The 12,484-nt window shown below is 39.2% G+C and overlaps 1 protein-coding gene across 1 annotated transcript; it reads right to left on the bottom strand.

The window, feature by feature from the left end:
• Positions 1-9,995: 9,995 nt before the first annotated feature.
• On the bottom strand, positions 9,996-12,027 carry LOC129485803 (septin-10-like). Its single transcript, XM_055284815.2, is given in 2 exon segments — positions 9,996-10,630; positions 10,633-12,027. Coding segments are annotated over 2 exon segments (1,506 nt in total). The 5' UTR covers positions 11,998-12,027; the 3' UTR covers positions 9,996-10,489.
• Between the last annotated feature and the right edge of the window lie 457 nt (positions 12,028-12,484).

Here is a 12,484-nt window from a genome sequence, read left to right as displayed (position 1 = left end):
GTGGTGGCAGATGTCTGTAGTCTCAGCTACTCGGGAGGCTGAGGCAGGAGAATTGCTTGAACTCAGGAGGCAGAGGTTGCAGTGAGCTGAGATCGTGCCACTGCACTCCAGCCTGGGCAACAGAGCTAGACTCCATCTCAAAAAAACAAAAACAAAAGCATATTTTACCTTTTATTGGGTTGTTTATCTATGACTGAGTTGTAAGTGCTCTTTATATATTCTGGCTACAAGTTCTTTGTTATAAATACATATTGTGAATATTTTCTTCCACTGTCAGGCTTGCCTTTTTATCTTCTTAGCTATGTCTTTTGAAGAGCAGAATATTTTTATTTTGATGAAGTCCACAATTTATCATTTTTTCTTTTATAGCTCATGCCTTTTGTGTCCCATCTAAGAAATCTTTGCCTACCCCATTGTTGCAAAAACAATGTCCTTGTTTTGGTCTGTAAGTTTTATAGCTTTAGTTGTCATGTGTAAGTCTTTGATACATGTCTAGTTAGTATTTGTGTCGGCTGTGAGATAAAGGTTAAAGTACATTTTTCCCCCAAAATGAATACCCAATGTTCTAGCACTACTTATTGAAAATAACATTGTTTTCCCATTTAATTACTTTGGCAACTTGGTAAAAAAATCAACTGACCACATATGTGTTGATCTATGTCTAAATTCTTTGTGATTCCTTATACCACTAATCAGTGTGTCTGTCTTTTTGCCAACAATCCATACTGTCTTCATTACTGTAACATTATATTAAATCTTGAAATTAAATGGTGTAAATCCTCTAACTTTGTTCTTTTTTTGTAATTGCTTTTCTATTATAGATTCTTTACATTTCTATTAATAACTAGAATTAGTTTGTCAATTTCTATCAAAAAAAGCCTGCTGGGATTTTAATTGGACCTAATTTAAATTTAATGTAATTTTAATTTGATTTAAATCTGTATATTAATTTCAGGATAATTGACATCTTCATGACTGTGTCTTCCAATTCATGAGAATCGTACATGCCTTCATTTGTTCATGTCTTTTAAAAATTCTTTCAGCAATGTTTTGTAGTTTTAAGTATGTAGGCATTGTGCAAATTTTGTAAAGTTCAACCTTAAGCATTTCACACATTTTGTTCTTTTTCAAATAGTACTATTTTAAGAGTTTGTTTTTCAATAGTTTGTTGCTAGTTCTGTCTTATTATTACTAAGAAGGGACAAACTCTTGTAAGTACTAACATTGTTTTACCTTGGATTAAAATTAATAGTGAATTTCTTCTGTTCTACCCTATGTGTGATTTCCCATAGTCTCCTTTTTATTCTCCACATGTAGACACAGGTACTGATACATAATATGCACTCAATAATTTTTTTTGAATGAAGGTATCACTTTCAAAATAAAACTGATTTTGTTTTAGGTTTCAAAAGACCATTAAAAAGCACTCAGAATGTTAAACTCTGGGGATTCTCATAGCTTGAGCTACATCTGTAAAGAAGAGTGAAGTGATGTGACAATTATTTGACTGATTTTTTAAATGCGGACATTTTTCTACACTTGATTGACATTCAAATTATCCAGTGTTCATCTTAACAAAGTAAGTGTCAAATCACATCCTCATTTATGTTATCTCAGCAGATAAGCCTAAGAACAGAGAAAAAAGAGAGGTAACTACAAATTTCAAAGCAACAGTATTGTGCTCAGACATACCGTGTAGGCAGCTGACGCAGCTCAGGGCCGTTAGAGCATTCACAGAGTAGTGGAATCTCAGGGTCACAGGCAAACAGAAAAAAAGAGAATCCAAGAATCAGAGGGATAGTTGAATCAGATGAAAGCAGGTTCCTGTCTGATCTTGAGTTTCCATGATAATTGGACCAGATTATAGATTTATCTTATTTTATTTTTTTAAAACCACATTATCTAGAGAGAGAAGGAATTTATTACCTTTATGTCTTAGTCTATTTATGCTGTTATAACAAAATGCCTGACACTGGTAATTTATAAAGAACAGAAATTTATTTCTCACATTTCTGGAGGCTGGAAAGTTCAAGATCAAGACACTGACAAGTTTGGTGTCTGGTGAGGAACTGGACTCTCTGATTCCAAGGTGCAGCATCCTCTGGATGGTAAAAATGCTGTGTCCTCACGTGACAGAAGGGCTGGAAGGGGCAAAAGGAGCTAAATTCTGTGTGAAGAATCCCATTCATGAGAGAGGAACCCCCATGACGTAATCACCCCTTAAAGGCCACAACTCTTAATATTATTGCATTAGAGATTACTTTTTTTTTTTTTTTGAGATGGAGTTTCACTTTTGTTGCCCAGGCTGGAGTACAATGGCATGATCTCAGCTCACTGCAACCTCTGCCTCATAGGCTCAAGTGATTGTCCTGCCTCAGCCTCCCGAGTAGCTGGGATTACAGGCATGTGCCACCACATTTAAACATGAATTTTGGAGGGGATACAAACTTCAAACCATATCACCTGGAGAGTATCATCATCTATTTTTGAGGCTTGAAACTGGAAGCCCCAAGCTACGTCCAGCCCTTACTGTCCCCCACAATGTGTTCTATTTGGTCTATACAGTGTTTTTAATTTTTTTAAAAAAATCTATATTTTATGATAAGAACTTACAAATACAAAGAAGGAAACAACAGATATTGGGTCTACTTGAGGGGGGAAGGTGTGAGGAGGGAAAGGAACAGAAAAGATAACTATTGGGTACTGAGCTTAATACATGGGTGATGTGATAATATGTGCAGTAAACCCCAGTGACGTGTGTTTATCTATGTAACAAGCCTTCACATGTACCCCCAAACCTAAAATAAAAATTTTAAAAATCTATAAATAAAGATTAATACTTAAACATTAATTATACTTATTTTAAAACCAGACTTTTTGTAGGTAAACCAAGATTTCTGGGTTGTCTTAGAAACAAGAAGTTGCATAAGCCCTTGGCCTTGGTTCTGAGATGGCAGCAACTGGCTGGGACCGAGGAATGGCTTCTCTTTTGCCTGCCTTCTCTAGTTTCTCATAGTCTTCACTGTCCTTACCCAGCCTCTCTTTACTAGTGCATTTTATTCGCTTGGCTCCTGGAGGCATATGACTTCGTAAGCTCTGATGTTTGGGGATTCAAACCAAGAATTTGCCTGTTATCCATGGCCTCTCCCTTTCCTTGATTCTCTGCCTCCCATCCCTCCTTCCCATCACCACAATGATTCTACCTCTTTAATGTCACTTGAACCTGTCACCTCCTCTCAATCGTCATACTCATTGCTTTGGTGCAGGCCTTTAATGCTTCTCAGATGGATTACTGCAACAGGCTCACTATGTTCCATGGTGTGATAACTTTTATGGAAGAGAGAAGCAAGGAAGGATAGACATGGGAAAGACGAAGTTTTTCTGTCCAAAAAGCAATGGCAATATTTCTGGAGTAACATAGGGCAGGAGTGCATTTCACTTAGAACCATCCTTTCATTCCTGGCACTTGGACCTAGGCTTGGAGAGTGGGTCATTACTGGATGGAAGAGCAAAGGAAGGTTCTAAATGAGCCTTGCACTTTATTTTTATCCTCTTTCTGGATTCCACTGTTTGTTCTATTTTACCTGTTTATTCTTATCATGCTGTTTGTCACAGGAAAGTTTATAATTTAGGTAATAAAACCTTTCAAATCATTTAAATGAATGTGTGTGAAAAATGAGGGTCAGACCTGTTAGTCCAAGATCTCTAATAACTGCCTGCTGGCGGTGATGCCTGATCGAAAGCGTCTGCACTTGGAAAGTCCTCATTTGTAACATCAATGATAATTGTCTGTAGAATGTCTGAGCCAAGATGGCGTACGAAGCAAGAAAGAGACCTCAAATGTATTAACTGTTTCACATGCTTGAAAACAGACAATTTGTCTTTGACTTGTGAGAAGATAACCCCCAGCTATTACTGTGCCCATCAGCTTATGTAGAATGGGAAGGTCTAGCGCTACCTGCTTATAAACCCCAGCCAAAGGATTGAGGCCTCCATCTGGTAAGGCTTCATGTGCTTGTCAAATAAAAATGAATTCAGGCCGGGCATGGTGGCTTATGCCTGTAGTCCCAGCATTGTGGGAGGCTGAGGCAAGAGGACTGCTTGAGCCCAGGAGTTCGGGCTGCAGTGAGCTGTGTTTACACCACTGAGCTCCAGGCTAGGTGAGACTGTGAGACCCTGTCTCAATAAAAAAAAAAAAAAAAAAAAAATTTAGAAGCTGAGAACATAAATGGGCTTGCCTTTCTGTGCATATATGTGCAAATGTTTGTGTGCATCTGAGTGTGTGTATGTCTGTGTGTGTGTATGATGGGAATGCAGGATAAGATTATTTTCCCCCTCTTATTTAGTTAATGCCAGAAAAGTAAGAGAAAAATTGACTATGCCCGAATTCTTTTTCACCTTTTATCTGGAGTATCTGCAATTGAAATACTTGAACAGGACATGCATCTATATAACCATAGCTTATAGCAGTGGCTTTCCCACAGGAGTGCATTGACATTGACTGGGACACCTGTTAGATAAATGGGCAGATTCTTCAGCCCATGCCCAGGGGCTCTGATGCTGGAGACCTGGAGGGGGCCCAGGGTTATGCACTGTGACAGGTCCCCCATATGATTCTCATGCAGTTGAACCATCAGATAGTACTTAGGAAAGGATCGTCTGCAGGAAGAAAACACACAAATGGATGTGGCCTTGACTGATGACTTAATCTCAGGACCTTAGATCACCTGGCTAAATTGATTGTCCTGAGTGTCACTTTAAAAGTCACACATACAGGCCACACGCAGTGGCTCGCATCTGTAATCCCAGCACTTTGGGAGGCTGAGGTGGGTGGATCACCTGAGGTCAGGAGTTTGAGACCAGCCTGACCAACATAGAGAAACCCCATCTCTACTGAAAATACAGCATTAGCCGGGCGTGGTGGCGCATGCCTGTAATCCCAGCTACTCGGGAGGCTGAGGCAGGACAATTGCTTGAACCTGGGAGGCAGAAGTTACAGTGAGCTGAGATCGCGCCATTGCACTTCAGCCTGGGCAACAAGAGCGAAACTCCATCACACACACACAAAAAAGTCACACATACAGACACACACATCATACATGTACACTCCCCTAAATATACACACACCACTCACACGTCTCTATCATATCCTCTGCACCTCCCATACCACACCCCGTATACACACCACACACTCACACAGCCCACACATGCACACACCACACATGTACACACACATGCTAAACCACACACATATCACACCATACACAAAGGGACACACACCATACACACACACCACATACCACATACACATCACACATACACATACCCCACACATGCACATGCCACACATGCACACACACTATACTCATGCACACACACCACACCCATGCACACATACACATCCTCCCCCCACTACATCACACATGTACCATTCCACACACACACCATACTACACATATACACATGGATGTGAGCATTCTTTTTCATTTAAAGTACAGGGAAAACACTGGTCTCTTATCAAGCAGTGGTATTTTAGAGAGCAGAGGTCTTTTCCTCCAAGTCTGCTCTTGAAGTTCTTAAAAAGAAAGTGCAAGTCCCAGGAATGAGCTCATCTCTGTGTCCTTCCCAGAAGCCACTTACTCATTGCTGCAGGACAGACTTTACTGTTATTATAATGAAAAGACAAGACAGACTCTAAATATCAGTTTAAAATGTTTCTTTTTTAAAAAAAATTCCCACATGTACACGATCTTTTACTTGTTTCATGTTTACTCTGTTTTGGGTTAAGAAATCTGAATGATGTGATGTGTCATGAGGATAGAAGCGAACAGGATGAAATCGCGTGAACAGGACAATGGGGGTTGGTGGTGGAGCCCTCCACTTTGGGGCTCTGAAGCTTTGGATTGGAACCATCTGGTCCTTGGTCCTAGCTCTGCTACTTGTGGCCTTGGCTAAGGTAGTAACCTCTCCAAACCTACTCTACAAAGGGAACATCATCGTAGTATGTCACTCATGGAATTCTAAGGATTAAAATGGAAAGTGCTTACAATAGGATGAGAAACATACTAAAGACTCTGTAAATGTTTGTTTCTATTAATAAGCAGAATTATGCCTGGACCTGCTTAAGCTCCCAGACTTTTTCTACACTGCCCTCAGTTATCAGTCTCCATTCTGACTACTTCTTAGTGACCAAGAGAAGAGAGGAGAGAGCTGGGAGAATAAGGCTGTGGGGAGGATGAGGCAGAGGGGATATGGGAGGATGAAGAAGCATCATGGTGCGAGTGCATTGGGATCACTGAGTGTGGCCTGGTCCTTTCTCCTTCCCACTGCAGCGTCTGATGATAGATCCCTGACAATTATGGTCTTTCTGGATGGGCCAGGTGGCCAATTTTATCCTTTGTAATCTTCAAAGGTACAAACGAATCAGTTTTATGACTTCTGCTTTACATCAAAATAAATTTTAGATGTCTCAAACATTGAGCAGCTTTGAACATAACTTGCTTTCTTTTCCTGCATTCAGGAGCCATAAAACCTAGCCAGGATAAGGCCTCAGACCCAGTTCATTATAGCAGATATTGTGAAATAGTGACCAGCGCTTGGAACTCAGCCCACACATGGCTCATATAGTATGTTTTACAGTTTTGAATTGGCTTCCATCATTTAAGAATAAGAGATCTTCCATAAAAATTGAGATTTTTGGCCAGTCATGGTGGCTCATGCCTGTAATCCCAGCACTTTGGGAGGCCGAGGTGGGCAGATCACCTGAGGTCAGGAGTTCAAGACCAGCCTGGCCAACATGGCGAAACCCCATCTCTACTAAAGATACAAAAAATTAGCTGGGCATGGCGGTGCACGCCTGTAATCCCAGCTACTTGGGAGGCTGGGGCAGGAGAATCACTTCAACCTGGGAGGTGGAGGTTGCAGTGAGCCGAGATGGTGCCACTGCACTCCAGCCTGACTGACAGGGTGAGATTCGATCTCAAAAAAAATAAAATAAAATATAATATAAAAGAAATTGAGATTTCCAGCTTATTTTGGGAATCGGAACTGGCTTCTGCCCGGGTGTTTGGATGCACAGATGGAGGCCGGATTGCAGGGGCCCTGGGAGGGCCGTGGCTCCAGCAGCTCCTGCCCTTTGGCCCACGTGGCTTGCTGGACACATGCTAATCTACTTGGAGCCTTGCATTCTATTGCTGACTGTAAAAGCTTTATGAAGTGACTGATCTAGAAGGACCATAAAATCTAGAGAAAGGACTTAATCTCTTTGGTCTCAGTTTACTCATTTATAAAATGAGCAAGGACCCTTGTAGTTCTAAAAATCTGCGTTTAGCTATGAACACTGCATTTAGCATGGGGCTGACATGTCAATGTCTAGCTTCACTATTAACCCTCATTTCCCTTCTGCTTCCCTGCCTTCATCTGCATGGACCAGACTACCACTCAGCCCTGAGAGGTCTAGAGCCAGCAAGGATAGGAGAAGCCACTGTTGAACCCCAATGGTAGTCTCCACTTCACGCTCACTTCATAGTATTTTGGTTGTAGTATTTGATACTAAACTTATTTTTTTGTGCCTAGGAAAGAGTGGGCTCTCAGTAAATATCTATTGAGTCAGGAGATTAATTGGTAGCCAGGTTGGCTTTCCTACTTGCTGGGGCAAATCAGGGAGTGAGGGGCTACTGTTGTCAAGGTTAGATTTTCTCCCATACACCAAAAACCCCCACAATTATTGCATAGCAGATACTTAACAAAGTATAATGAACAAGCACGGATGAGATTGTTTCTCCGTAAGCTGAATTGTCAAACGAGTGAGAAAATGTAGTTTAAGACTGGGGTTCTCTGAAAAAAATACCTCTGCCCTCTCTAAAAGTTAAACTATAGTTTTGGTAGTTTGTGTGGTGCAGATGAAACATTTTATATATGTAAGAAGCAATGGAGCCAGCAAGGATAGGAGAAGCCTCTGTGCAGAGACAGCTGTGGTGGAAGAGTGACTCGAATTTTTAAGTATTATAAAGACAGCTGTGGTAGAAGAGTGACGTGAGTGTTTAAGTATTATAAAGACTGCTGTGGTAGAAGAATGACATGAATTTTTAAGTATTATAGCTTGTTCCTCTGTGAAATAAATGATGGATTCTAAGTGCATAGAAATGAGATACAAACCTGACCCTTAAACAATAGCCAATGGAATAGTGATAAATTTAAATGCCTCATTTATCCACTCATATTCATTTTCTTATGCAAATAATACTCATAGAAAACAGAATAATAAAACAAACACATACCCACTACCTAGATGCATGTCCATAATAAATATTGGCATATTTTCCATGTTCAAGTGAACAAATTGTTCAGATTGTAAAGCCTATTTTGCTCTCTTCCTCCATGTTACTTCCCTATCTCTGCCTTCAGAGTGAGCCAGCTTTTAGAACAGTGTAGGTCTTCTCATTCCTATTTTTACATTTTGTTCCGTCCATTTGAGTTCATAAAATATACAGGATTGTGTTACGTGTTTTTAAAATCATGTTTAATGACATCAGATTGTAAGTGTTCTAGGATATTATTATGTTTTTGAGATTTATTCATGTTAATAAAATTATTTCTATTTTAATCATTTAAATTGCTTTCTGGAATGATTAAGCCACAATTTGTGATTTATTACCTTACTATGAGCATTTGGGTGATTTCTTTTAGAAACAATGCTGTAGTAAATATCCCTGAAGAATTGCTCAGGAAATACACCTACCTTGGGTGACCAGGGTGTTGATGTATGGGCACTTTCTGTCACCCAGGCTGGAAGTGCAGTGGTGTGATCATGGCTAACTGCAGTCTCAAATGCCTGGCCTCAAGTGATCCTCCTGCCCCAGCCTCCAGAGTAGTTGGGACTACAGTTGTGAGCCATCGTGCCCAACCACTTTTTAATTGTATTTGTTATTGACAAATTGCTCTGTGAAGGAGTTGTACCAACTTACGCTCTCAGCAGCAGTATTGAAATTTCCATTTTTCACATCTTCTCCAAAACTTGCCAGATATTAAAATTGTCACCCATATGATGGGTATGAAATGACACCTCATTGTTATTCTGCTTTGTACTAACCTTATATCAAGTGAGATGAACATATTTCTATGTATTTATTGATCATTTGGGATTCTGTTTCTCTGAAGTATACATATTCTCTGGCCATTTTCTATCCTAATCTTTTTTTTTTTTTGACACAGACTAATAAGTTTTATTGTCTGAAAATACTCATAAAATACCTCATCTCCAAAATAATTCAAATACATAATTAAATGAATGTTTTTAAAATGACAGTTTTCAAAAAGGAAACTTAAACACATTTTAGTAAATATATATGTGTTTTATTTGTCAAGAGTAAACGTCAGTTTTATTTAGAATAATCAAGTACAAGAAATGAAAATTTATGTATATCTGTGACTGTTAAGAAATGTTAGAAATCATTAAAATGTTCTGAGAATACTGGTAAGGCACTGAATGCAAATACCACCTGAAATATGAATTATGTGCATTTTTATATCTTTAATATTCAGATGTTCATAGTTATTTTCTTAAAAGGTATTTTTAATAAAATGATTCAACCTTATTATTTTTCCCCTGGAAGACAGAGTTTAAACAAGTATGTAATGAAAAGTTTTCCTAATGAAAGCTGTGATACACTCATGCTCAAAGGTACTTTATCCTTAGGAAAAAAGAGTTTCTGTATCTGGATGTTTTAACTTTTAAAGATATTTTGTTTCACCACAGTAATACATCAGCCATAATAAGGCATAATAAAGCATGAAGTCGTCATATTAAATAATCTGACACAAAAGTTTAAGATCGTATCACCAATTGGGTAACTATATCAAAAATTTTTAAGTTCTATAAAACTATTAAGAGGTTAGAGTTTTAGCTCTACAATACATCCCAAAACATATTCCCCCAAATTTTTAGTATATATAAAAAAGGTTCATCTTGGACTATAAATGTAATCAGATAGCCATGATATTAATGGGTTCTGTATTTTCAATGGCACTGACACCTTGCTCTTTGGTATAATACACTGCAGTGACAATAGCTTGGTAGCAAGAGAAAAGATTTAGATTCATCACAAAACAGCAACTTAAATATTTCTAACAACAGTGAATATATATGAATATATAGGTACAAGCTGAGTATCCCTTGTCTAAAATGCTAGGGACCAGAAGTGTTTTGGATTTCAGGTTCTGGAATATCTGCGTGTACACAATGGGATCCGACTCTAATTACATAATTCATGTTTCACATCCACCTTATACATATAGCCTGAAAGTAACTTATACAACATTTTTAATAATTTTGTGCAAGAAACAAAATCTGTTTAAACTGAACCATCAGAAAGCAAAGGTGTCAGGTGGGGAATTTTCCACTTGTGGGGTCAAGTCAGTGTTCAAAAAGATTCAGATTTTGAAGCTTCGGATTTCAGGTTTTTGAATTAGAGATGCTCAACTTGTAGTATCATTCACTCTGGCTTACGTATTGACCTTGTACTTGAAAGTACTTTTCCATAAATATCAGTAACTGTGGCCGTTCACCAAATATAGAAATGATAAAACAAAAAACAGCAAAATCAAAGCACACTTCTAGTTTCTTTTTTATATAAAGTTTGCTTGTGATGATGACCTTCTGTGCTCTGGAACTTCTGTTTCACAAAAAATTGAGTTCTTATGGTCCTTGTCCTTACTCAGGTTGCTGCCTGTTGCCAGCAACGACTGGCTGTGAAATATCTCGGAGGTAGCTTTCTTTTTAGAGAAAGCAATTATTTCTTCTTCCAAAAGTCTTCTCTTTTCTTCAAGCTTCATTCTCTCTTCTTGGTGAAGTCTCTTAAGGTGCTCAAATTTGGCCTGTAGCTCTCTCTCAGCTTCTTTCAATATGGCTTCTTTCTCCTTTACTGGCTGCACAAACGTCTGCTTCATTTCTTCTTCCTTCCTCTGACGTTCACCATGGAACCCATGTCTTTTGGCTTCACAGGTCTCTTGAAGACTGACCGGCTTGTTTTCTGGGCCCACATCTGTAAAGCCCATTTCCTCCAGTTTGCAGCGCCTGTAAAGCTCATAGTGCCTGGTAAGGGTCTGCTCTCGCAGGTCCTCCATATTTGTACAAATGAGCATTTCCCGCAGCTTTAAAAAGTCACAGTGGTTTTCATCTTCCACTTGTACAACACCCCAAGGGTACTGGCGAGCTTTGACCATCTTGTTTCCGACTTTTACCTCATCCATACTTCCCACAACAGCAAACGGCAACTGTCCATTCATTGCAGCTTTGACCTTAGCAATAGTGTCATCATCTGTTGGGAACTGGTATATCTGGACGCCATTGCTGAACAATTCACTCATGAACTTGATCTTAAACTTCTGTAATTCAGTTTTAGAAACCGTATCTGCTTTGGCAATCACTGGTATAATGTTTACCTTGCTGTCAAGGTTCTTCATGGTTAAGAGATCAAGTGTCTTCAGAGAGTGGCCTGTCGGTGAAATGAAGTAGAGGCACACATGCATGCGAGAATCGTGGTAGGTAAAGAGAGAACGTTTAATCTTCAGTTATTCTTGGAGATAGGCCTCAAACTGAGCATCTATGTAGTCAACTATCGGTTGGTAGCTCTCTTCTTTATTTATTTGGTCACCAAATCCCACTCTATTCACAATGGTCAGTTTCAATCGAACATTACTTTCCTGGAGTTCATATGTCTGAGCTTTAAGTTTAACATTTGGGCAAAAATGTGAGGGTTCATAGTCTTCAAAATTAGTATTAAACAATGTGTTAATCAGTGTTGATTTTCCAATTCCAGTTTCCCCCACACGGAGAATATTAAAGTAGAAACCTTGCTGAATGGATTTGTTCACCAGCTGATCAGGTAAACTCTCAAAACCAACATGGCCAGACATAGTCAAGGAACGAATGTTTTCTCTTTTTCTCTGTTCATCATCAGATCCTTGTGAAGACATACAAGTTGTTTTTGTTGCCATGTGAGACTGAAAGAGCAGGTGCCGTGCCACCTCGGAGCCATGGTCGCAGGCGGGGGCACGGTGAAGCGACTATATCAGCCTGGCCCGGAGCGGCTGGTCCCGGCGACTGCGGCGGGAAGGCGGGAGGGCTGCAGTCCTTAATCCTTTTTGAATTCAGTATGTTGCAAATAACTTCTCTTAGTCTAAGATTTTCATTAAATTAAATTTCAAATCATGAAGTAAGTAAAATTTATTAATCTTTTTCTTCTTATGTTTTTTTATTTTTGTGTCTGAAGAAATTCTACCCACACCTTATATTGGTTAGGATGGCTACTATCAAAAAAACCTTAAAATAATGAGTGTTAGCAAGGATGTGGTGAAATTGGAATCCTGGTGCACTATTGAAAATGTAGAATGGTGCAGCTGCTGTGGAAAATAGTATGGAGGCTCCTCAAAAATTAAACATAGGATTACCATATAATCCAGCAACTCACTTCCAAGTGTGTAT

Source organism: Symphalangus syndactylus, chromosome 7 (assembly GCF_028878055.3).
Source record: "Symphalangus syndactylus isolate Jambi chromosome 7, NHGRI_mSymSyn1-v2.1_pri, whole genome shotgun sequence".
Lineage (NCBI taxonomy): Eukaryota > Metazoa > Chordata > Mammalia > Primates > Hylobatidae > Symphalangus > Symphalangus syndactylus.
This window is presented reverse-complemented; position numbering and strand designations above follow the sequence as displayed.